Genomic DNA, 27,935 nt, shown 5'->3' with positions numbered 1-27,935 from the left:
ACTTTACGACATGTTTCATTTGGTTGTTGTTTCTTCCAACACTCGATATTATTATTTATTTTATAATAAATGCAGGCTACACTTCCTGGTAGTTTTCAGCATTGCAGGTGGCTGCAGCTGTGGTGAAGTTTTTCACAACATTATAATAAATATTAATAATATATAATTAGGTGGAAAAATCAATTTACATTGTAATATCAAATAGAATAAATTGAAACTGAGTTTAATTACAGAGGAAATAGACCCTTAGATGTTTGCTGTACTATAAAGCGTTATTACAATGCTAAAATAAAAGTGTAAAAAAACAGTGAGTATTTAAAGCAGCGTCTGGCTATGACTTGAACATATTCTGAGGTTATCTTTTGGTGATGGTTATATGAATATCCAGCAAAGCTGCACGATGGTGTGGTGGTTAGCACTGCTGAAGCACGAAGCGCAAGAAGGTTAGCGGTGGCGAGGGTGCTTCTGTGTGAAGTTTGAATGTTTGAATCTTTCCATGGGTCCTCTCTGGGTAATCCGGCTTCCTCCTACACTTCACCGATGTGCAGTTAGTGGTTTAAATGTTTATTCTAAATTGCCTGTAGGTGTGAATGTGAATGCAAATGTGAGTGCAGCCCTGTAACGGACTGGCAATCTGTCCAGGCCATACGTCATATGTTAGCTGGGATAAGCTCTGACATCCACGTAACCCTGATAAGGATAAGTAGAAGATAACTGATGGATGGATGGGAAGATCATCACAGTATTATTCAAAGCCAGTTAAACTTCAGGAAAAATCATTCTGATTGGTTAGAAAAGTGGCAACAGGTTCACTGAGAACGCAACGACAATGCAACCTCCAAAGAGGGAATGGTTACGCAGGTGAAGGCCACAGATCATTGCTCTCCTCAGTGAAATCAATTCACCTCAGTATCTCCTCAGGATCTGAGACATCCAGTCTCATCTGTGACTGTCATCCTCTAGCTGTTTGGAAATAATCCCTTTAAACTCTTGCTTAGAGGTCCTGGATGGTTTGGCTCTGCTTTGCTCACTGCTGGAAATAAATTCCTCACCTCTGGCTGTTTCCCAAACTGCTTTGAAACAGAGACAGTGTCCTAAAGAGACCCAGCGCTCATCCATCCTGTCCTTTGAACCACAGACTGGGCTCCAAATTACCTTTCAGCAGCGAGGTCATGGAATGAAATTGTAGCTAAAAGACTTTAGAGGAGGATAACAGTGATAAGATCTTCATTCATTTTCCATCTTTTTTGTACCTGCAGTACAAAGTCAACAGAGAGAATTTATTCTGAGCATCTTTAAAGGACAGAAAAGCAGCAAGAGGAGCTGATAAGTGGAGAAGAAAGGTTTCCAATCAGCATGCAGACTCCAGAAAATCTCCTTTACTTTTATAATTAAAATGAAACAAGTAATGGCTTGAACATTTCACTTGTTCTTAGTTCAACACTGACATTTTTTAACAAGTCCTTTGTAGGCCACAGTAGTCAGGTGGGGATATAGTTTGGTTGCATTTTAGCTACCTGATAAAGAAACGTTTTAAGAAACTACAAGATGTTGCATTAAAAATGTGATCTTAAATGCATTTTGATTTTACAGTGAAAGACAAAGAAAACCTGTAAAACTATAACTCAGACAAATCACTAAACATTGTGAGGGTCCTGCTTTTAACTGGTTTGGACTTGGATATTTTGCCATATCCATCAGTTAGTTGGAGAAAAAGCCAAGATGTGCAGTTGAAAGAGCAGTGTGTTGCACCATGGCTGTGGCACAACCATACAGTAGCAAAGTTTTAATTGCTCGCAGTACAATTTACTATTTTTCTTAGAGTAAATTGTCCCCATATGAGTACTTATAATAGAGTATACATTTTTTCAACTCTCTGGACTTTTAGGGCCATGGGACTGCTTGGGGTCCAGATTAAGAAAAGCAAATATTCAAACATGTTACTGCTTCTGTGTCAAATCTGCAATCTCATAACTGCAACCCCCTGAACCCTAAGCTCAAGTGCACCTCCCTATAAAATCTTACTACACATTGATGCAGATGCAAGCCTCACAGGTATGAATGTTGGCGGCCATGTGCAAAGGCTACACTGTGGGCTCTACAAAGATTCACAGTACAAGCATAATTCAGGCATAAGAAATAAACTCTGAGTTTTCAATATTTGCCAAAAGGGCTCCAGTGAGTCTCAGACAACTTTAGTGATGCAAATGTGGGTTTAAGAGAAACCCTCGTTCTCTCTCTCCCCCCCCCCCCCCTCCCCCAGTACTGGTGGTGTTATTTCCCCAGCCTATACTGTTTATTTGATTCCAACACTGAAATACTCCATCCAATAATACTATACGTTTATGATTGCACCATTCATCAAATGGATATACTTCAGACGTCCAGGCTGGGAATCATTCAGCATACATTTCTCCAGAGTTGAGCCCGATAAATTCAACATCTTTTGGACGCATTGGGATTTCATCAGAAACTTGAAATGTGTGTTTTTCTAAGCTAGACAATGTACTGCAGGGTAAAATAGGTTCACTTTCTTTTTGTTCTGTGAGGAAACTTTGTAAAGTCTGCATTCTGTAAAAGAATGTCTTCTTCACTTTATTGAATATTAATGCTAAATTCTTTCAAACAGCTCTGAATGAGGCGGATGACTGGAAAAGACTCCGGCTCTCATCTTCACTGAGGCAGCAGCAGGCAGACAGCTGACTGGCCTGCAGCTCTGCACGTGTGTGTGTGTGTGTGTGAGTGTGTGTGTGTGCGATTTAATATGTGTGCTCGTGATCATGTGAGCGTTTTAGTCTAGTCCATCTGCTGTTGTGTGTCACCCCGAGGCAACGGCATGAGAGAAAGAGCCAGGGACAAAGAGGAAGAAAACGAAAGACCGAAAGAAAAGATGAAAAGATACAGAAGTGGAGGAATGTAGGTGTGTGTTTGTGTGTTTCGGCGCGTGTGCTGGACCTCAGGCGGTGCTGTCTCTCTGTGGATCCCAGATGGAGCCAGAACTCAACAGAGCACATTAGTCCACTTGGCGTGTTCACACACACGTTCAGACACACTCAGATATTCAGTGTAATTCTCCTGACAGTCGGATCACCTGAGCCTCTGCTCACTCTGCTGCTGCAAGATTTCTGCTCCGCTGGAACAGTCAAATAAATTCCTACGGAAGCCCGGAGAGGCCCCTTATCGCTTCTTTAGTTATCTCGACTTCACGATTGAAAAGAACGAGAGGAAAAAATAACTCCCAGGGTGGGACTGGGTTCGGGCTGAAAGTGAAAGAACTCAAGTATCTCTGGGTTTCATTTGCGAGCAACAAGAAAGTGAAGTGAAGGAAGTGAAGAAATAGAGGGGGGAGGAGGGGAACAAATAAAAAAGGTATAGGTGTTTAAATTTTACACCTCGGCCGGACTAGGATTTTAAAACTTAACTTAATAATAAAATACATCATCTAAAGCCTCTCCTCACTACTCCAAAGCATTTCTTCACAAATGAAATCTTATCAGATTTCTGCTTCTTTGCCTTTTTGTGGTAGAAGTGATGGACTGTTTGGCAGACAGGCAGGAAAGTCACCCTGTACGTCAGTAACTATGAGGCCAGAAGTCAAAGTTTCAACTTTACCCAAGAAACCAGATTTTCATGCTCAACAGGCACAAAAGGTATTATGTGTTCACAGAAACAGTTGCTTCAAGGTCTTTGAACTGTAAAGTAAACACTACATTCAGACAATCCCCGTGACCAGCACTTGGAAACAGTGGGGAGGAAGAAGGAGGAAGGATTCCTTTGAAATGCAAGAGATCTATAGCAGAACTAGGCCGAGGCAGCAGCACTGCTGTGACCGACTGGGAGTTTCCCTCTGAACCATTCTTTGGGGAACAGTAAGAAGAAGGAGAGACTCATGTAAGTTAAATATGATTTATTTGTAGCCTTTACCTGTGATTGTTTTGGGAAATACTTGATAGGAAATTCATTCGTTTAAGTTAACAATCTCAGCTACAAGTTAAAAAGATAGATACTTGACTTAGATTGATTACTTTAGTGTGTCATGCTTCTCCTTTTTTGGTGATTGGAAACCCCAATCACACCTGCATCATTATCAGTAATGATGATCAGTACTTAAGGACTGGCTTTCCTTCCATTCATTGCCAGATTGTAACGCTTGCTTCAGTGGTTGGGCTCCAAAGTCTAAATTTTCACAATAATTTCCTGGTTGTGATTCACATTCTCGCCTCCTCTCCTATGAGGCTCTTGGTGGGCTCCACTTAGTTTGCTGGAACCTTGTCTCGTGGATTAACTTCAGTTTTCACTGGGAACTCCTGGTAATTTACCCTTCCAGCGTCACTGAAAGATTGCAAGCTGCCTGCTCCTCTTAGTGAAAAATTTCACTTGAGCTGACTTTGCTATTTAACCCTGAGATTGTAAATAAAACCTTTGAACTGTTGTGAGTCTGAGTCTGTCGGGGGGTCTTTGGCTACGTTCACACTGCAGTTGTTAATGCTCAATTCCAATTTTTTGATCAAATCTGTTTTTTTGTCTGCTTGTTCACACTACAAATAAAATGCGACAGCAAACGTGCTCTAGTGTGAACCCTCAAAGCGGCGCAAAAGAAGACGTCACACACAACGCGCTCTGTTTAGACCCAGAGCAAACAATATTGTTTGACGGATGGCCCTTAATATAAAGACTTCGGACTTTACATTTCCCAATTTTTGCTTTAAGTTATTTTGTTATTTACATAATAATGTAAATAACCTAATAATGATCCTTATTGCTGTTTTAGAGAGGAGCGGTGCTTCAAAGGATAGTTGCAGATTTCTGTCAGAATCTGCAGATTATACAGTACAAATAAAATGTTCACGTTTCTCCAACGTTGTCTTGCCAACAGTTTCACTGACATCTACGCTGGATGGCCAGGAAGCGTTCGCGATGTCTTCTCGGGCGCATCACCGGAGCTGATAATTGGCGTCTGTCTTGTGTCAGTGACGTAAAAGACGGATTTAATGCGACATAACCATTCAAACAGCAGTCGCTTTCTAAAACATCGGATATGTATCGGATTCAGTACCACATACGAAAGTGATCCATATCGGATTTGAAAATATTGGATTTGTGCCGTTCACACTGTCATACCATGATCGGACATGGGTCGCATAGGGTCAAAAAAATCGGATTTGATGCGCTTTCGCCTGCAGTGTGAACGTAGCCTTACTCTTGGTCTGTAATCATCACATAGTGAAAAATTCTGTGGAATGAGTATGCAACTCCACATAGCTGAATGTGTCAGGCCAGTGGATTCAAACCCAGGACCTTGTTGATATGAAGCAATGATCTGTGCTGTCCAAAGACATTCATGGTTGGTCAACTGGTGTTTCTAAACTAGTCATAGGTGTAAATGTCAGCATCTATCTAATGACCTGTTTACAGTGTACCGCTCCCCTTGTCCTATGACAGCTGAGATAGGCTCCAGCCACATCTCCTCCCTGAATTGGACAAGCAGAAGTGGATAGATGGATGGGTGGAATAAAAGGTTTGTGGCTTTTCCATCCTGCTTCTTCTGAAGTTCAACAGTACAGAACAGAGACTGCACCTGACATCTGCTGAAGCAACATTAGATTATAACCTTCACTTGGATCCTTTGAAATATTGAAAAATTCAGAACGTCACTAATGGATTTCTACTGTGTGTGAAGCGTTTTGCACATTCTGAATCCAGTCAGTGTTTGCAGAAATAACCCATCTGTTGTTATCATGAGAAACAACATCTGATTGGCTAAGCTTCCTAAAACTTGAATTTTGCAGCTGTTGTTGCATCTGTGTGTAACTTCAGCTGGCGCTCTGCTTGAGGTCAATGTGGTAACTTAAAATTCAGACATGATGTAGCCCAGAGCTTCCCAAAGTGTGGGCCCACCCCCTGGGGGTGGGGGGGGGGGGGCAGAGCCATTGCAGGGGGAGCCGTGGTATGAAAAGGGGCAAAAGAAACACGCTTGGACATTGCTAGCGCGGGGCGGCCACACAAACGCAAAGCAGGAGATAAAGCATAGCTGAATATGTTTCCAAACCAACTTCATTCCAAGCTGACGACTAGAAAATATGGTGAAGCATATCTTCCCTTTGGTTTCACCTGCACAAGTGCCAAGGTGGGTCTCCTCTGCAGAATTGGTTTTCCCTGCGTCAGGAGCACGCGCTGGGCTGTTCAAATCACGGACAAACAGTATCCCACATTCTTGATTTTTAGTTCACAAATACTTGTTGTAATGACTAACTACTCCTGACATTTTGGAGATGTTAGCTATTTATACAGTAAAGTTACAGTGGGATACAAATAATATCAGGCTTATCCTGCCACGATTTGTTCCCCCGGTTCAAATCCCGGACAAACAGTATCCCACAGCTGTTTATGTTTTTAAACCCATTTTGCACAGAGAGGCATTTTTTGAAAAATGTATTGATAGCAATGTTGAATATTATTACACAGGAAAAATCAACTACACGTAAAATAATAATCACACAGTGACGCCTCTGCCTTTGTAAATGGAGGGACAGTAACTGCGTGTGTATATGTAAGCGTGTAAAACCTGAAGATGGTCAGATTAACAGTAACAGTATTTTGCCTCTGCCGTTCTGCAATTCATCTCATGTAAACAATAACGTGGCGCACAGCGTGACGTGAAAAAAGGCACATACCTTTGACGTTGCATGACGAACTCTGTATTCCTCATCCACACGTAAACGCAAAAAATGGCGTTTTAAAAAATCTCAGTTTTCGGTGATACGAAACGCATTGGCCGAAAGGTCCAAACGCATAGAAACAGCTGCGTTTTCAAAAATACCCATGTAGGTATGGACGTAGCGTAAAAGAGTTAGTAGTTTATTTTCTTACTACCTGTAATTTATTGTAGTTTACTTGTATTTGCTTAATTGTTCACTAAATGTTTGAGCTGTGAAATAAACCGCAATGGAGCAAAATATGAGTGTGTGTGGTTGGAGGATGTGTTTGTGCGTGCGTGCGTGCGTGAGGGGGGGCATTTTTCTTGTAAAACAAAGGTTGCCCTAGCAAAAAAAGTTTGGAAACCACTGATGTAGCCAGAAGTTTTCCCTGAGCAGGTGTAACTTGGTCCTTGCTTAGAGCTGAAGGCCATATTTGAAGTGAGTTGTATAGCTTCAGTGAAATTATGCACCAGTGAAACCACAGCCAGGTACATTTACTCAAGTCCAGTTTTATGTAGTAAGATCTTTACACTGGAAGAAGATCTATTTATTTGACAAGTATACTGTACAGATGATTTTTTTTTTTAAATTACAAGCATGCGAAATATAAAGTATGTCTCGTGTTAACGTTGGGATTTGTTGGGAACTTCATCCATTGTTGTTACTTGCCATGTTTGAAAAGTAATAATTAGCAGTTTGGCCAAAAAAGTAAACATTTTCTTAATAAATACCACTCTTTTATAAAAGAAAACAAAAACTATGAAAAAGTAATAATAATAATAATAATGGATTGCATTTATATAGCGCTTTTCGGGGCCCTCAAAGCGCTGTACAATTCCACTATTCATTCACTCTCACATTCACACACTGGTGGAGGCAAGCTACAGTTGTAGCCACAGCTGCCCTGGGGCAGACTGACAGAAGTGAGGCTGCCATATCGCGCCATCGGCCCCTCTGGCCATCACCAGTAGGCAGTGTTGGGTAGTAACGGAATACATGTACCGCCGTTACGTATTTAAAATACAAAATATGAGTAACTGTATTCCGTTACAGTTACCGTTTAAAAAGGTGGTATTTAGAATACAGTTACTTTGTTGAAATAAATGGATTACATGGCGGTACTTCCCTGTTTCATATTGTGGCGGGTCAGGACTGTTTGGGTTTTGTTTGACAGCCGTGTTCTGTTGTTCCAGGCGGCAGCGTTACGGTTGCCATGGTTACAGGGTGACGCTCTCTCTCTGCGTGTTTCCTGGGTGAGAGAGCGCCTGTTGTTGTTGTGCTAAGCTAATAGGCAGAATGCTACCGGTATAGCTCTAAAGAATGTAGCATCATAGGCAGTGTAGTCCGTGCTGCAGGGAGAATGGACCGCCATACACGTTATGTGTCTGTGAGCGAGGGAGGGAGAAAAAGGAAAAGTACGAGCTGTCATCGAGCAAAAACGGGAGCTGGAAGCATGTAAATATAATAATAACCACTGCAGCCAAGAAGAGTGCCTGACGAGCCCAGTTGTAGGTAAGCTATTAAGACTCGACTGTACACCGTGTTCGTGTTTTCCTCCAAAAACAATAAGTTCCGTTGGAGCAGCCTTTCAACGCCTCTCTCTGTCTCACGCAAGCAAAGTTGACCCAGACAACAAAGTAAAGCTAGTTTTCAGCTACGAGCCCGACACGGAACCCACCGTATTAGCCAGAGGTCCCTTTACTACGGTTCGGAGCCGCGGACCTTCAGTAACAGTAATAAATCACAGCAATAGTACATTCATGTAGTTGTAAACAGCATGATAATATATTAAGTAATCCAAAGTATTCAGAATACGTTACTGTCATTGAGTAACGTAACGGAATACGTTACAGAATACATTTTGGGGGATGTATTCTGTATTCTGTAATGGAATACATTTTAAAAGTAACCTTCCCAACACTGCCAGTAGGTGGTAGGTAAAGTGTCTTGCCCAAGGACACAACGACCGAGACTGTCCGAGCCGGGGCTCAAACCGGCAACCTTCCGGTTACAAGATGAACTGCCAAGTCTTGAGCCACAATCGCCCCAAGTAAGAAAGATTCCTTATATGGGAACTTTTTCTGTGTCTCAAATTCTATACCTTGGTATTTAAACTTCATATTAATGTGCATAATCTGCACTGTCAATACAGCTCCATGAAGTGCACATTAAGAATTTGGATGGTATATTTATAAAGATAAATAAGAATTCACACCCACATCTCTGACAACTGGTAAATATTTGTGAAATGCAGCAGCTAATGGCCTAAAGTGGAATTCCATATTCCGGGTATCACATTTTCACATCAGTTTGAGCAGGTAAACAGAGTGAAAGGTTATGGGCATGCAAACTATACAGACACATCTGTGTGCAGTACAGGAGTGTCAGCAGGGTGCACCATAAAAATGATGACCACAAAAAACATTAAAGATAAAAAAAACAGAGATAACAACACAAACTTTTTTTAACAACTATATTATTACTTTGGTCTTCTCCACAGCAGGAACTCAGCCAATCGGCCAACAAAAACACAAATACAAGCAAGAGAAGCACACAGACAAGTTATTCAGAATTTTAGACAGTGCCCCCTGGTGACAATATGCAGGTACAACACATAGATGATGGTCTGCTCTAAGTAGGACAAACGCAAATGCAAGTCAATGGACAGTCTTTATAATTCAACAGACGGAAGTTTACAAACATTAGCATCCAAACTTAGAGAGGATTTTAAAAAGTGGAAAGATGGACTGCGCTGTGCACATTGAAGAGAATGGCAACCTCAACATCGAAGTTTACCGGAAGCCCACACACATGGACCAGTACCTCCTGTTTGACTCCCATCACCCTCTGGAACACAAACTTGGCGTAATTAGGACCCTACACCACCGGGCAGAACATGTTCCCTCTAAGCCTGAAGGAAAAAAGAAGGAACACACACATGTAAAGGAAGCACTCAAAACGTGGGGCTATCCTAAATGGGCGTTCTTAAAGTAAGCAAAGAGGCACAGAAAAGAAGATCAGACACCAGCGAGGGAGGATAAGAAGGACAGACGCAACAACATTGTCATCCCCTATGTAGCCGGTGTATCAGAAAAACTCAGGAGGGTTTTCTCCAAGCATGACATCCCGGTGCATTTCAGACCCAGCAACACGCTCAGACAAAAACTGGTTCACCCGAAAGACAAAACTCCAAAACACAGACTTAACAATGTGGTGTATGCTGTACAGTGCAGCGAGGAATGCCCAGACCTCTACATTGGAGAGACCAAACAGCCACTTCACAAGCGCATGGCACAACATAGAAGAGCCACCTCCACAGGACAAGACTCAGCTGTCCATCTGCATCTAAAGGACAAAGGACACTCTTTCGAGGATGCCAATGTTCACATTTTGGACAGAGAGGACAGATGGTTTGAAAGAGGAGTGAAAGAAGCCATCTATGTCCACTGTGAGCGACCATCTTTGAACAGAGGCGGTGGTTTACAACACCAACTGTCTGCCATCTATAATCCAGTTTTGAGATCCCTCCCCAGATGCCTTAACGCCCACTCACATCCTGGGCCATCTGACCTCATGAATTCACATGATAAGGTGGGGCCAGGTTTCACAATGAGCTCACCCGAAACCCTGGCTGATTGGGACCCACACCCAGTTTCACACCTTGGCTCAGGCGATTAGAGGATCATCGGGGGGTCCTTTTGTCCCTCTGTGGGGGGATACTCCCACTAGGTTTAAATCTGGGACTCAGCACCATTTGGCCTTAGAACTGAAGAAGTTTCTCGGATGAGAGGTGAAACGTCTTCAAGCAACTTAAAGAAGTCCAGACACTTTTCTTTGCAAGCTCCTTTGACTACGATGACCTGGAGACTGAGAACCTTCACAGACAAAGATGACAATCAATCCTAGAACTCAGATATATTTTGTAACGTAGCTCCAAGGAACTAACCATGGGCATTATACTGCAAAACTATATAATATTGACAAATGCAGCTGTGAGTGGACTGAAGCATCTTCTATAACAATTGCCAGCTGGATGAATGTAAGGGTGTCAAGACTTTGTGACCTTTCTGAAGTAGCTATACTTGAATTGTATTGGTTTTACACAGCTGGATTAAAATCAGTGCTAATGTCACCAATAATGTTACTTCTTCAGTTCCATTTGCCAGTCATGTGGCTCACCACACTTTGCAAAATACTTGGATCACCATTTTTTTATCCTTTAAATGTACAGTTGTTTCTCCAATGATCACATTTTCTACACCTACTTTAAAGCAAAAACAGGAAATATTATTTTAGTGGTGTCTGATTTGTGCATAAAACTATGCTACCAACAGTGGACTGTATTAAAGTGATGCCATTGATTTTTGTGGAAACTTCCAGGAAATGCAAGGATGATTTCTGATATTTATCTGTGACTAAAACCATGGTCCAATCTAACCACAACCCAACAGTTCCATGATGTCCATATACATTATATCCAGAATTTATCCAGATAGTAAAGACACTGTTTGGGTTAATTATCATCCAACAGATACATTCTGTGCTTTTTTAGCTGTAGATGTTGGAATATGTGAAGCAGAAGAAGAGCTGGACAGACCGACTGACATCTTAACGCTTGTCTCTAACAGGACAACTAGCCAAAATTATGCCTGCTATTACTCTGTTTTTATGGCCCGTCATCGGTCTGTGCAGAGCAGTTTTCCCTCTGTCCCTTTAAATTTGTATCTCAGCTCATCATTTCTCTCTCGCTCTCTCAGGGGAGCTTGATGCCCTGCATGACAACAGATGGAGCCCTGAGGCTTTGGGACCATGCACACACACACACACACACACACACACAGAAAGACAGAAAGATGGCAACAGTAGGACGGGGTTAGAGGCAAACTGTGGTAAAAACTGATGTCAACATCAGTATGAATGGACACATACTCCATGATTACGTGTATATATGTAGATGAACAGGGGAACGCCCACAAAACTCATTTTTAATGGAAGACTGCATTCAGTCGCTGCTGACACACACACATTCTGTCCCCCTCTCTCTCTGTCTCTCTCTATCTCTCTCTCTTTCACACACACACACACACACACACACACACTTACTTTCATTCACATACAGGAAATATCTGACTCAATTTAAAACAGAAAGTCAAATCAAAGAGGAATTCACACAGAGGCTTTGCTCTCTTTGCACTCGTGTATTTACCACAGCTGACACTTGAGTTTGGATCTAATATGAGTTTTTTAAACTTCAAAACAGTGAACTGGGAGGACATCTGGGGATTTCTGGACTACTGTTTGGCAAAGTAACACAACAGCCCTCGGGTGACTCTTCATCCATATGAGAGTCTGACTGTTGTTCAGGATCACAGTGGCAGCACGCTAACCGGCTGAAACATCTTTTCTTTATCAACTTCTATCCTGCACAACTAGGCATGATGGGAAATGTGGGTTTACTGTGGACTTAAGATAAGTTTTTAAAAATTCACAGTGTCTCAAACACAGATATGAGAGAACACTTCAGAAAAGAATCACTCTCGGGCCGGCTAAAATTCCAGTGTGAACATTGCTTAAATCTGAATCCCACCCATGATGCTCCTGGCTGGTACGGCAATCATAGTCAAGTCTTGCAAATGTTCCTCTAGGTGTACAAATCACTGTTTCAGAAATACTAGTCTTTATTAAAATTCATCAGCTAGACAAGTACGCACATAGGATACAGTCTCCATTGCATGATGTGTACTAATGGGAGTACTCAAATTAAGACACTTTATCCGCACCGGATAATTATTTCTGTACATGGTATTCCATCAGACAATTACTTAACTTCCAAGTTAAATTACAATTTTTCTTACAAGATCTCTGGTACATCTTTTACTGTCATCATGCTGCAGTCACTGCTAGCCCAGGGGTCTCATGCTCCACCTATAAACTGCATCTTCCTTGGTTCTGCCAGGTCTCTCTTGGAAATGAGATTTTCAATCTCAATGAGATTTTTTACCTGGATAAATAAAGGACTAATAAATTAAAAAATATATAAAAGATAAGAGAGATTCGGGAGGCCAATAAAACCCGTTCCTCACAAGCTGACATCAAAGAGGTTCAAGCTTTTAACCTGACACTTTTGTGCAGCCAGGTCTGGACCACAGGATGTGACATCACCTTTAACTCAGCATGGGGCAGCTCGTTAATGCTGCTAATGCTGCTAATATCACTGTAAAGGTCAGGGAGGGTGGAATTAAATGTCAGGCCTAATCTGAGGCGATGAAAACAAACAGGAAGCTTTGACTGAAAGTGAATTTCTAATGTGATGGATGAATGTAGACAGCAAGAAAGTGTCTGACATATACAATATGGAGCCTCAGTGATCACATTAGCTTGTTAGGGTGAAGAGAGGAAAAAAGAAATGTACCGCTGTAACACAGCTAATTGATTCTGGCAGGTCAGAAGAATAAAACACAAACAATTATAAAGACACAAGAAGAAAAGAAGAAGGAGGATGAGATGAAATTTGACTGTTCTGAGAGGATTCATTAATCTGGGCAGGAAGAAGCATACATAGCACAGCTACATAGCAAATATGGCTCCACATATATACTGCTGCAGAAAGGCTGAAGGTTTTATAGGAGGAAAGCCCAGGATGCACAGACGAAAAAGGCTCATACTGCTATAAAGTTTCAACTGACTGATTCCGTCAGCTCATGTTTCTTGTAAAGCAGAGGAAGAAATACTAACTAGCATTAAAATGCCAAGCAAAAATATTCAAATGTGTTGACATGACACTTGAAATACTTTAAAGTGGCATGCTTTGATTAAAAACAAGCTTCCAAGTCAATTATGCAAAGCATGACAGCTGTCCTCACTCTAAAAAAGAGAACTTTATTTTGGTATAAGCTTAGAATTACTTTGACTTTAGGAGTTGTTTTTTGGATTTGTTTTTAAAATGACTGGTGAGTGAAAGCACAGTACAGTGGTGAGCACTCACACATTTGGTTGTTTGCTGTATACCACACCACACCTTATGTGGGTATAGGCCCTTCGACAAGCGCCACTGTCTAACCTTTATATTAGTTACTTCTTGTTCTACTTTGGTACTCATTTCTCCCTTATACTTTTTATTCAGTTTTACAGTGTGAGTATAAAGAGTGCAGACAGGAAGACACAGACAGGACATTGAAAAGAAGGTCAGTCAGTAACATAACAGCAAAGGAAAATCAAGCACAACATGAACCATGAATCAAATCATATTGTCAAAATAAAGATCAAAGCTTCATGTTTTCCTTTAACTGAACATTTTATTTATCAAAGCACGCTGAAACATCAATCCATCTTGAAGGAAAAGCCCTCAGGAGAGAGTTTGATAGTATGTTTATTCAGATAATATCACTACAGACTAGTGATGGGGGACATATCTATATCATTAGTTCCTTGCACTTAAAGTAAACTTTCTTTGCAATTTAGTGGATTTTGATTGGACTTTTTTTTTATTCACACAGACATGAAGTCTTAATTTTAATATGACGGTGGACCGTTTATAGCAGCAGGGTTTGACAGCCCTCAGGCAGGTGAGTCTGGGGGCTGGAAACACAGGTAACTGAAGTGACACCATCATATCTGAGACAGCTGTGTCAGAAAGGGTATCAAGAGAAAGAAGTCAATTTCATAGCCAGACGTTTGTCTGACCAAGTGGCAATATATAAAAATGAATTTACAGTTAATTCTAGGAAGCACACATATATTTAATTCCAAGTGTTTATAATTAAATTATTATTTATTATTTATTATTTTTACCAAGACTATAGAACAATGCAGAGGCATTTGTGAGCACCACAGTGTTTCTTGGCAGTGATTAATACAATATGGTCTCTGTTACCCTTAAGTCGACACATCTTTTTGGAATAAAAAAAACTGAATTATGACAGAAAATCTCAAATGCAGCACAGCACCACTGGCTCCCACCACTTTCTTATGAAAAAGTTAATAATATTTTAAAGACAAACCCTGGCTCTCATTTGGAGCTCGCTTCACTTAATCCATAATGTCTGAGTAAAATTTAAATCAGATTTAGAGCAATTTCCTTCTGAATGCAAATTGCAGAATTCTGCTGTGCCCACAGATAAGACATCTTATACACCACTGGAAAGCCTCCAGACCTTTTCTGAATTCTGGGCTGTATACTGAGGAGTTCTTTTATGCAAAACACACTGGACTGGAGGTCACATATTTGGCTGCCATCTCGCTGTGTGTCTCTGCTTCAATCTACCACTATCTGCATCTGGAACAAACTCATGGTTATTCAGTCTGCACTTGAGATGCTACACTTCATTTGAAACCCATGGACAATCTTTGGAGCAACATCCCTTTTCAAAACTTGCACATAATACCAAAACCTAAGATTTTCTGGACATTTCTAGCTACTAGCTCTTTTCATTACTTTTGATCATTTCGTTTAATTTTACAACCTCACAAATTAAAAAAAAAAAACAAAAACAACAACAACAACAAAACAGATAAAGTGGCAGTGAGGAATCTAAAATTCAAACATATAGATTTCTTTTATATATTTGCCCATCTGAGCTGACTCTTCATCTCCTCTCAGCATTTGAAAAATGGCTTGACAACACTTTCATTTTCATCTTTTAATAACATGAGCTATCACACATATGTTTTCAGCTTTTGCCGCCACCTCCACGTTTACAGTTCTTCAACTAAAGGTTCAATTTGAATTCCATTAAGTTCCTCATATCCAGCAATTATGACCACACTAGGCATTAAAGTGGGCCGGAACGACCTGGAATGATGTTCCAAAACCTTCAATTAATGCACAATTAAATCTGATAGGCAGATTAATGCATGATACTGCCAAGCCAGTTAATTTTTCATGTGTTGAAGCCTGGCATTACCTCCAGTTGATGGCATGGTAAGAGGTGCACTAAATTATTTTAAAAGGCAAGGACAGCCCAACAAGTATCGTTATGTAGTTTTAGATTTTTTTTTCTATTTGATCTAAACATAATGTGTTGCTTTATATTTAGCAAACATCTCAAAAGCTGAGGTATACTAATTTTGTGTGATTAAAAGTTTGATGAATAGGCAGGTTTAGTAGTGTTCACTGCAGACTAAACTGGTTGGTTTACAGTATTGTGGTAAGGACTGCAGTAATGCGCTATGCTGGACTGGTGCAGAGCAGGCTGTGGTGTTCATGGTCAGTGTTAAGCTACATTAAAGGGTAGCAGACATCAAGTGGGGGTATTTTATCTTAATTTCAGGAGCGGGACCACACCCACATCCATGCCCCATCTGCTCTTCGGTCTATATATGCCCCTTCACTAATACCTGCTTTTCATCCCCCCCCACCCCCATCTTCTTTTCTTTTACATGTAAAAGTACATGGGGATCTGCCTGGCCTGGGAACTGCTGCGAGTCCCCTCCAAGGCCTTCCCCAAACCGCAGCATCAGTCCACAGTCCCTCATCCATTGTACATCTCAACTGAGGATGTGGTCCCAGCTAGTGAATTTATCTTTAAACTGATGATGCAATTAGATTTACTCACAGAATTCAACCTTTAAAAAGTTTTACACACAGGATGCATAAAGTTTTTGTGACTATTTTGTGCATTAAAATTCAGCCGTTTACACTGACCTGTAGTTCGTGCTCTAGTACTGAATATACAATGATAGTTCATTAATACTTCATTACCTCCGATACACAGTTAGAGACTGCTCTGGATTAATCGGCTCTCTGAAATGATCTGTTTGCCTCCTCAGATGTGGTCCCAACTGCCAATACAGCTTCAACTCTGGGCTCAAACCATGAAATACTCCATGCTGCTGTCTTCTCTTTGTGAAACCAGAATCTCAGTTTCTCAGTCTCTTTGTGTTGTTTTTTTTTTTCTCCTAACACTTCCAGTGTGTAAAAGTCTTTATACTAAGTTTATGCTGTATAGAAATCCTGATAGGTTCTGTAATGTCTGGTTATATCTTTTTATATCCGACTAGCTAACAAACACACGGCAAGTAATCAGAGCTACTCTCAATCTTAGGATGCCACTTCAACCCCTGAGTAATTTATACAGAAAAACTACAAAATGTTGACTTTTAAGTGACTCAAAAAAACTACAACAAGAAGACTGTTACCACTTCACCTTCTTCCAACTTTAGCTTTATCTTCAGTTCCATTATGTGCTGATTTTATTGAAGTCATCAAGTCATTTTACCACCTCATTTAAAACTTTCAAACTTGTTTCAACTTTAGGTTCAGCTTCAGTTACATTATTCCACTCATTTAGCTGTTAGCAATCTAAACACGGAGGACAAAACAGTGTTAATCAATTCAAAAAAAATAATAAAAATAATTGTCAAGCAAGCTGATAGAAGTCATTTCACTGCCACTTACAGCTTACATTTTAAACACCGTAGTTTAGTTTCATGTCTGAGCTGCAGTGCACCAAGGTCAGCTGTCACTGCCATACAAATCCATTCAGAAGCTTCAAAGAATTAACTATAGGGCATTTAAACTATTTTATGTCTGTAGTGAGGCAATCACATTTTTTACACTTTTACTGTAATTCAACCAGTTATATAACAGAGTCTAAAAATATAAAGGATGAAGGGACAAAGTTGGCATTGAACTTAAGTACTTTGAAACCTTACTCTGATGCGTGTAAAGACAAACCCCTTTCTCCTTTAATAAAAATACCCTCTGACTGTCCTTAATGTCTACAACTGCCATGAACTGGCTGAGGTTCAATTCCCAGACCTATTCTCTTTGTAGCCCCCAACACGCAAAAGGAAAAGGAGGACAGTGTGCTTTCTTTGCCCCATATGAGTAAAAATTGATGAGCCTAACAGTAATTGTACAAAGGACAAAGAGTTGGCTGACTTCCCTAAAATGAGACACCCAGGAAGTGGAAGCTGTTTTTCCTTTCCTAATTTGGATCGGCAGAGGGATGGTAAGTACACAGTGTGGTTTTTATTTAATGAAAGCTGACAGGAAATCAGACTTCAGGAGAACAAAGTATTTCGTCCCAACTTTACTTCATCTCCACACAGTCAGAGAGCTGCGGTGCACACTGAGCAGATCCTGGCAAGACAATGAAGGAGACGAGCCCACATAACGTCAGAGGAAGGACAGCACGTCAGCAGCCTTACCTAGTTTAGGCAGAGAGTACTGCACTTTGAAGTAGTCCTGATAAAATCCGAGTAGCCTCTTAGTAATGTGGAGGGCGTAGTCCCCTGCTCCGCTCAAAATGGCATCTGGCCGGGCATAGAGACGGATCTGAAGACAAACACAGAGGAAGAAATGGAATTAAGCTGATTTTAATAGAGATGGATCTAAAAACAGATACAGAGAAAGGAAATTGGAATTAGTGTATGCTCAGCTCTACAGAGAACAAAATGAAATTAAGCTACTTTTTTTCAAATCTATACAGAAAAGGAAATTAAATTTGGCAGATACAAACAGGAGAAGGCTGCATGTATATTAAACTCTTCAGGGGAAATAATACAATCAGAGAGAGTTTAAGTTTAATCTGCAGAGAGGAAAAATTATATTTGAGAGATGTTTTCTTCAAAATTTGCGAAGAAACAAATGGAATCAGGTCCGTGTTAGGTGGGTCACATCTACAGACAGAATAAGTGAATCAGGTCGACTTCATATTCTGCTCTCCAGACAGAACAATGGAGTCTGGTTGATTTTGTTCAAATATAAAACAAGAAAAAAAATTGATTTACAGCTGTGAGCAAGAATATCGACTGTAGATGGAAGCAAAAAAATACAAGAATGCTAAATGTTCTGCTTCAGGTGGATTCCAGTATTTCACACAGTCTAATGATCAGTGTGGGCTCATTATTGGACAGGGGTTGGAGCAGCTGCATCATTTATTTATAAAGGACAGTTCACCCAAAATCAAATTTACATATTTTTCTTTGGACATGTAGCAATATTTATCCATTCAGACTGCTTACTCAAGCCCCCTGCATTTCTTTATATTTTGTGTCCAGAGAGCCAGACATTTTGCAACTTTTAAAGTGCTCCTGAGTAAGAGTTCTGCAGGCTTTTTGGTCTTTTTTTTCGACATTTTTATAGGAAAGCAGGCATTAAAAAGGAATGAACCAGTGTTGTGTCTGCACTCAACAGAAAATTGATTAAAGATTGAATTTTAAGTCGCATATGCAGTTTGTTATTAATAGCCTGTCACATAAACAAAAAACATAAAAAATATCCCCATTTCTTTAGCTGAATTGATGACAAATGCCAAAGATTACACAGTTTGAGTGGAGTAAAATAGCAATTTTTGCAAGTAATCCTCACTGGGAAGCCTGAATGGGCTATTAGCCAAAAAATTCCTATTCTTCAGTGCAAAATAGGGAAAACTGGACAAGTGGAGAACAAAAGTAACAACCCCCTTTGCTAGGAAAAATTCAGCAAAGACCCGACATGGGGCCCCAGAGTGGCATCTGGACTTGAACCATGGCCACACTGGAACTGAACTTAAGATGAAGGTCAGCAGGTCTTAGCTGGTGGTCAAAACTAATAGAATTATAAATGCAGTGGTCAGGCTGCTGACCTCTGAACCACTGCAGGATGACATGCTGACAAAGTGTGTGTGAGAGACACTCCAACTCATCACTGTTGCTGGGATTAAAATGATCATCTGCTCTTTCGAAAGTGATTCTATTGTTTGGTGAAGATGGCAATTAGTACTTGAGAAGAGGTTCTTTTTTTGTGCCTCACAGCTCCTGACAAGCTGTGGGTAAAAGCAAAATCACAGCTTTTTCACTGCAGAGCTGTGACAGCAGCTTCACTTCTTTTTTTTTACCCCCTTTCACATTGCACACCTTCACCAAAACACAGTGTAACATATTGACTGACTTCTAATGAAATCCATTTTAATTCATGCAGTATGGACTCGAACACTTGTACGCTCATCTGTACACAAATCCAAAGTGGGCCATGGGGCATTACGAGATCCAGGTTGAAGTGCCGAGTTTCTCAGTGCTTTGGCTTCACTCATTTAAGTATTACTTGCCCTTATACATCAATAAGCATAACATTATGACTGGCTATTATTGTTGGTCTCCCGTTTGCTGCCAAAACAGCTCTAACCAATTGAGGCATGGACTCCACTAGATTGCTGAAGATGTGCTGTGGTATCTGCACCAATATGTTAGCAACAGATCCCTTTAAGACCTATAAGTTGCAAGATGGGGCCGCCAGAAATCAGATGTGTTGGTCCAGCTCATCCCAAATGCTAGACTGGACTGAGACCCGGCGAAGTTGGAGGCTCATGATTGTGCTCCTCGAACCATTGCTGAACCATTTTTGCTTTGTGGCAGGGCACATTATCCTGCTGAAATCAGGGAGTACTGTTTCTATCAAAGGGTGTACATGGTCTTCAACAGTGCTTAGGTAGGTAAGGTCGGGGCGACCGTGGCTCAGGGAGCTGGGAAGCGCATCTGTAACCGGAAGGTCGCCGGCTCGATTCCCGGGCTCTCTGTCCTGGTTGTTGTGTTCTTGGGCAAGACACTTTACCCTACTGCCTACTGGTGTTGGCCAGAGGGGCCGATGCTGCGATATGGCAGCCTCGCCTCTGTCAGTCTGCCCCAGGGCAGCTGTGGCTACAACCGTAGCTTGCCTCCACCAGTGTGTGAATGCGAGAGTGAATGAATAGTGGCATTGTAAAGCGCTTTGGGTGCCTTGAAAAGCGCTATATAAATCCAATCCATTATTATTATTACATGTTAAAGTAACATTCACATGGATGGCACAACTCAAGTTTTCATAGCAGAAGACTGCCCAAAGAATCACATTGCCTCCGCCAGCTTGTCTTCTCTTCTGATACTGTTGTATCAGAACAAGCATTACATTTTTCAACAGTTTGAGCTACAGCAGGTCATCTGTTGGGTCAAACCACACAGGCCAGTCTTCCTTCCCCCACATGCATTAGTGAGCCTTGGCTACTATGACTCTGTTGCAGGTTCACCACTGTTCCTTCCTTGGACTGCTTGGCAGATGCTGACCCTTGCAGGCTGGGAACACTCCACAAGAGCTGTAGACTTGCTCAAATCCTTACACTTGCCTACATTTACTGCATTTAACACTTCTTCTAACATAAAATGCTTATTTGCTCTCTAATATATCCCACCCAGGAGAATGATGAAGAGAGGATCTGTGTTAACCTGCCAATGGTCATTGCAATGTTATGTCTGTTTAAATTCAAGTTTAATGTCAAAGTTAATGCCAGCAGTTTGACATGATCCTAAATTTTAAGGTTGACTATAGATAAAAATTCTGGCTTTATCCTGAAGAAAATATATATTTGAATCCAACTGTGAACGTCGTGGTGGTGCCACCAGAAAAGTTGGTGTGCATTCCTCCCATCAGTACAGTATCTTAAATGTTTAGCCTTTTAAAAAGACTAGGCTAAACGTCATAATCAAATCATCTGACAGACCATCCTACAGGCTACAAGCCTCCGTGAAGCCAACCAGAAGAAGGACAGGGGTTTCAAATAATGCTGCATTGTGGGTTTTAGTATTTCAGCCATCATCAAACATAAGTTCAGGTGCACTGAAGTTCAGTGTGATTATTTACACACATTACCAATCACACTGACCAACACATTAGGAGTCTGTGTCCGACTGTGAAGGAAAAATAAAAACAGATTTTGCTCTTTTTTTAATCTGACTTTGATGCCAACTTAGTGTTTGTAAGTGTGCTGTCAGTCTGCTGCCCTCTTGTGATTCTGAAGCTCAGTCAAAAATGTTTCACTTCAATGACTCCCAATGGACTCTTTAAACTAAAGTGATTCTTTCAAGCTCACAGACAGACAGACAGACATCTGCTCCATCTGAGTCAATTTTCATTAAAAAAAAAAAAAAAGCAATTTGGCAGGTCTGCAAAAGAAAATTAGCTTCTGCTGCCGCTTTATTCAATAGGCATCCGGTGTTTAAGGTCAGCTGGTCTAATCTCCTGGTGCAGCTTTCATACGGAAACAGCAAAGCTCTGTTAGCAGCAGCCACCATCACTTTATTACACAAAACACTGAATTATGAGGCTTAGTCTCATCGGTGGTGAGTCTAAAGTCTGTTTTTGTCTGTGACAGGTGCAGGTGGAGAAATCTCTGTGTGCAAGAGACAAGGCTGAAAATGTGTGGTCCCTTGGGCGACACTGCATTAAAAACAGGGATGATTCTGTCATGGAAATCGATGCATGGGCTCAGGAGCACTTCCAGAAGTCACTGTCTGTCAACACAACTCACCGGCCCATGCACTGACGCAGGTAAAAGCTCCATCATGCAAAGACGATTCTGTCTCTTTAAGGTTCTTTTCCCTCCGAATGAACCCTCTGATCTAATTGAATCGTCTAGACCATAGGTGTCAAACTCTGGCCCGCGGGCCAAATTTGGCCCACAGCCTAATTACATTTGGCCCGCGAAGCCATACCAAATTACTATTAGAGCTGGCCTACTGGTATTATACAGCTAATATTTATATTGTTTAGTATTAAGCTTTGCTTGTTCCATATTCAGTTTTTCAGCAAAACTTGTTTGAGTCCATAAGAAAAGATTCATTCTTATATCTAGAAGAAGATTTTTTTTTCAATAAATATTAATGTTAGCCCGTGACTTTGTTCCAGTTTTGAATTTTGGCCCACTGTGTATTTGAGTTTGACACCCCTGGTCTAGGCAATAAAATACATGGCCGTTTAATTTTATTTTTTAAATCATTCTTTGCTTAAAACTCCTTAAACTCTACATGTTCATTTCTGACTCACAGACCATTCTTGACAAAGTTAGCAACAAGCATGTCAGACATATTCAAACAGCCTACAGCCCACAAAGCCAACAAAGCCACGCAGTGCCCTTTTTCTCATATTCAAAACCAAACAGAGATCTGAAGCAGACGGCATTTTCCACAGCAGGAAATGAACCTTTGTTCTGCTTTTGGTGCACTATACTAATTTTCAATTTGATGAATGCAACATCAAATTGCACTGTGTCTGAAAGACAGAGGACAAAGTCAGGACTGGGCTTCAAACCAACCAACAACCAACTTTATGACTTCCACAGAGATAAAGCTACTTCTCTGCCAGCAGACTTCAGATCAGTTACGTTTGTCGAGTTCTGCAGTTACCTTGTGAACTTTGCTGATGGTATCACGTCTTGGTATCACTTGGTATCACTGAATAGCCGCTTCAGTCACATTCTCTACAAATACTTGATGGATTTGTTGATTGAGAATTAACAACTACTGTAATTTATGGATTAACCTTCAGCACAGACTGTAATGTTGACATGGGACTTCAGTACCTTCAACTCGTCTCTTACGGTCTGCGATTACAAAGAAGCATGGTGGTAAGATAGTTTAGCCTTTTTATTTATGTAACTTACATAAATAAGTTACATGAATAACTTTGATCGTGGCTCAAAGAGTTGGCAGTTCGTCTTGTAACCGGAAGGTTGCCAGTTCGAGCCCCGGCTCGGACAGTCTCGGTCATTGTGTCCTTGGGCAAGACTCTTCACCTACCACCTACTGGTGGTGGTCAGAGGGGCCGATGGCGTTGGTTCTGTCAGTCTGCCCCAGGGCAGCTGTGGCTACAACTGTAGCTTGCCTCCACCAGTGTGTGAATGTGAGAGTGAATGAATAGTGGAATTGTACAGTGCTTTGAGGGCCCCGAATAGTGCTATATAAAATGCAATCCATCAATATTATTATTATTATTTTCTTAATTTCCATCCTCATGTCAAAAACACATGAAAAGACTTAAAAGAATTATAAAATGTTAATTTTTGAGAGAAAAAAAAACATCCATAGATCGACAGTTCTACAAAAACAGAAGCCACACTCACAAAATCCATATGTCATTGTAGATAATCCTCACGTCTCCATAATGAGACTGTGATGATGCCTTCGGGAGAGTGCTATAAATCTCCAGCTTGTAAAGCAAAGAGAGAAAAGCTGGGCATCACTCCTAAGAGAAACAAACTGTTAAATAATGTCTTTAAGATGATGGGAGGTGCTCTGACCTCAGACGGTTCAAGTAAGTAAAATGTTATTCTTCTTAACGTGTAAAGCTTTATGAGCTGATGAAGCCACAGAGGGAGCACGGTGGGTAGAGTTTAATGTGTTTCATGGAGCTTAGCGGTGAAATACTGACACAATCAAACGTCTGTGGTGTTGCTGTTTCTGGTTTCAGGACTTTTCAGGTGGACAGATGTGATAATTTGATCATAACAGGTGAGGAATTAACTCGTTTTGAGTTAAAAGTGGTGACAAGTAACATTTCTGTGGCCTGAATACTGAACTGTATTAACTACATTAACTCACTTGGAGCTTTTGCTTAGAGGTGTTTTATTTCTCACAGTTTTCTGACTTCGACCATCTTTAAGAAGCTGACTGAAACTGCAGAAACCTGCCAGAGAGACACAAAAAGATATAAACGTGCCCTTAAAACAAGCTGCCAGCTCTCCTCTCTGTGTTTGTGTGATGGATGGAGCAGTTAATCAGACTGATCCTCCAGACTAATTATACACAAACAATGTCAGCTGACAGATAGGGGTTACCATAGCGACAGGCAGCAGTGATCTCACTGATCAATACACGTGAATCAGCGTGTGTGAATGAAAATAAAGGACAAATTAAATGTGTGTGTGTGTGTGTGTGTGTGTGTGTGCGCTGAATGGTTTCACTGTCAGGGAGAAACCAGCTCACTGTCAGATGAAGGACAATAGAGACTGGCTATCAAATACAGCACACACACACGCAGCAGCAACGGCAGGTAGATGTACACACAAGTTAAAATACACGTGTTATTTTCCCCATGAAGACACACAAACTCACTATGATGTAATACTGCTGTATCACTGCTGGCTTATCACTCAAACACACACACACACACACACACACACACACACACACACACACTGTCCCAGTACCTCTGCTGTCTCTCCTCTCTGAGCATCACTTCCACTCTAATAAATTCTGTTTTCAGAAAGCTGTGAAAACACGTTGAAACCTGTTCAGTGGTAACGCTGCAGATCTGCTGCTACGTTGTGTCACAGTGTTTGTGTCACACACGAGCTGCTGTAAACCTGCACAAATACCAACAAAGGCCGGTAAAAAAAAGTACTAAGCTGCCTTCTACTGAAACTACAAGCAAATTTTTCAGGCAAAGTCATACACACAGCTGCAAATATTTTTTCACATTTTCGATTGTCGCGTTGGCCTAAAATTAATAATCAACATCTACTCGATGAACATTAGTTCATTCCGAGCAGGAACATCCAAGATTCAAAAATGAAGCCAATGAAGATGTGCCATAAACTGCAGTTCCTCCAATTGCCACTGGAGGCTGCTCCAGAAGTGAGTCAGGTGGCTACTTTAGGTTTAGGGGAGAATGAGGATAGTTGTAACACTCTCACTTCCTCACACTGCCAAACTGTGTAAGGAAAATCAAGTAGGCTGATCAATCCAAATATCGACAGCATCGACACCAATGCTGGTATTGGTACTGGACTGATACCAGGACAATAGGACTGATAATTTATTTCTATCCTCCCAGTTCAGCTTGTAGCCCACTGAAAATATTTTGATCAGTACTGATGGATTCAGAACTATGTTACCTTTATTTTTTATAGAGTAATGCCTTAGGTAAAATGTAAGACATATAATCTTAGCTAATTTCAAACGACCATGCTGCTGCAGCTATGCAAATTATAGCTGACGGGGTGCAGATGGTTGTAACACCTTTTAAAAAGTGCTGAAACTATCCCCATGATGGCAGCTAAATACATTTTCCCTGTCCTACTGTCTTTTTTCCAGTGTGTCGAGGCAGTGGGTGAGAAAAACATTACCACTGTGAGGGCTAAATAAACCAAATGATACTGAGCTTCTTTTAGCCTCGTGCAGCTGAGGCGATTAAAAAAGACAGAGGTGAGGAAGACACTGACGTGTTGGTCAGTGCACAATAATAATAATAATTAAAATGTACATTTCGTGGAAGGAGGTTAAATTCCCTGTGATTGACATGCGTTTATTAATTCAGGGATGTTGTTGAACAGGTTAAAGAGACTGCTACTTGTGGAGGACACCTTAAAATTCTAGCTCAGAAATATTTTGTTATATATTAGTTGTAAATGCTGAAACAACAACATCCTTGGTCTCACCAGGTTCATCAGCACAGCTGGAGCCATTTGCTGCCATCAGTGTTTCACTTCTCTTAACCAAACTGAACTCATGTCCGTGTTTATGGTGTTTGAACCTTTTGGAAGATTTTAATGAAATTATCTTATTGCAGTTAATTGTACTCACAGACTCTCTAAAAAGTCTGTTCCCATAGTGCTAAGTGAACATTGAGTGTTTAATTTGCATGTTATTTAGCACAAATTAGCAGATATGTGCGTCTGTGTGATCTGCTTAGAATTTATGAATGCAGCTTGCTAAACAACTGTTAACTAAACATGCCACTTTCCCATGAAAAAATGCCAGTGCCAATACATCACAGTGACTATATCCAGCTTTCATATATACACTGCAGCCCAGTTTTATTAGCCAAATAGGTGGTTTGTGTGGGCCACCACATCATGGACATGAAGTCTGGACCAATCTATTGGATTACATCAAATGAAATTGTACTAAGTTATCTCTGGAAGACTGTTATAATCCGTCTCTGATAGGGGAGGTAACATAAACGAGACCCACATGAGGGAGATCAGTTTAGAAAAAGGTTTATTACAAGAGAACTCAGGACTTACAAGAAAACCTATAGCGCAGATTACCACAAACCAAACAACCAACACAAAACAACTAGCTCAAGTAAGGCTTAACCAGTAGAAAATAAAACTGTCCTCATGGGCTGTAACACAGCTAAATGCCACTCAAGCCAAATCTCACCACTTAAACAGAATTTCACAAGCAAAGCTCACAGAAGGAAGCTTACAGGGCAGACTGCATACTCAGTTCAAAGCAGCAGCCCCTGAAAGTTCTTCAGCCTTTTGAAGACACAGGTGTGTACAATTGGTCACTGATTGGTCCTCTCCCTGGAGGTGCAAACCACAGGTCCTCAGGCAGCCAATTGTCTGTGTGGATTATCACATTTGAATTTACATGGAGGAAGGCTGGCACGGGTTCCCAGCAAGCCAATCGTCTGTGGGTGTTGTCATGCTTGAATTTACTTGAAGGAAGGCCGGCTCACTTAAAAGGCCAGGGGCCGTAACAAAGACTATAACCACACTGTTGATCCCCTGATGTTTAATCCTACACCATGAAATTGAGACCTTGTTTTTAGCAAGCTCTCACACATGGACAAACTGCTTCGCATGACACAAACTCTTACAGAAAATGCATTTTTATGACTTTTCATCAAGTAATGTCTTGGAAAAACAAACATTTTGATTGCAACAGTTTCACTCAAATAATTCAAATAATTTTCTATCAGACTCAGCTGCCCATTAGCTTCTATGCTAAATTATAAATTATTGAATGATTAGACACCAAACTAAGATGTTAACTTTTATTAGTTATTTGGGTTTTACCCATGTATGGTAAAACAGAACTGCTGGTTTAATTCTGAGTTGGTGTTTGGATGACCTCAATCCCCAATTTTAACTCCAAACCTAGCCTAGGTCTAACCTCAGCACCTCACAGAATATGCAATAGTTTTTTTTGTTGTTTGTTTTTTGTTTTTATCAATTCTTGTCAAACAGAAATGAAATTAATATTTTTTCTCACCGACTCAAAATATTTTTTCCAAAATGTCCATATTGCCTTTCTGCAAAAAAGGCTCAAGTTGAATTATCACCTTTGAAGACTTTGAGTTCAGAGGGCTGAGAGGTGAAAGCCACACTGCTGTTGTGTGACAGTTGTTTGAGTCAGGACAATTTGACTTTGAGGCAGCTTTTGAGCCAACGCTGTTTCTATGTATTGATCCGTCTGTTCTTTTTTGGGAAAGGAGTGTCATTCATCACTATTCCTCTCGTGATGCTGCAGCTATCTAGTTTACAGTGAAAACAATGGAGGTGGCCTGCCTGTATGCTCAGAACATGCCTGAAGTCCAGCTAACACTGGACAAGGCAAATACAATATGACCACCAAACTGCACACATTTTCGTCTTTGAGAGTCAAGAAGGAGCAGAAATTGCACAAGTGGGTAAACACAGGAACAGACTGAAGAACTGGGCAGGACAGAGCAGAAATTCTGGCAGGAAAACATCCTGTGAATCCTGTAAGATTCAG

General features: G+C 40.8%; 1 protein-coding gene across 2 annotated transcripts in view; it reads right to left on the bottom strand.

The window, feature by feature from the left end:
• Positions 1–27,935, bottom strand: part of LOC102788275 (thyrotropin-releasing hormone-degrading ectoenzyme-like) — a 267,187-nt gene that overhangs the window by 162,025 nt on the left and 77,227 nt on the right. For both annotated transcript variants that reach the window (XM_006781006.2, XM_087830568.1), the window contains exon 4: positions 17,850–17,976. In XM_006781006.2, the coding sequence (XP_006781069.2) occupies positions 17,850–17,976 (127 nt within the window). The remainder of the gene's footprint in view (positions 1–17,849; positions 17,977–27,935) is intronic.

Source organism: Neolamprologus brichardi, chromosome 17 (assembly GCF_056152115.1).
Source record: "Neolamprologus brichardi isolate AB-2024 chromosome 17, ASM5615211v1, whole genome shotgun sequence".
NCBI classification, from domain to species: Eukaryota; Metazoa; Chordata; class Actinopteri; order Cichliformes; family Cichlidae; genus Neolamprologus; species Neolamprologus brichardi.
Note: the sequence above shows the minus strand (reverse complement) of the source record. Positions and strands in the feature narration are given on the sequence as shown.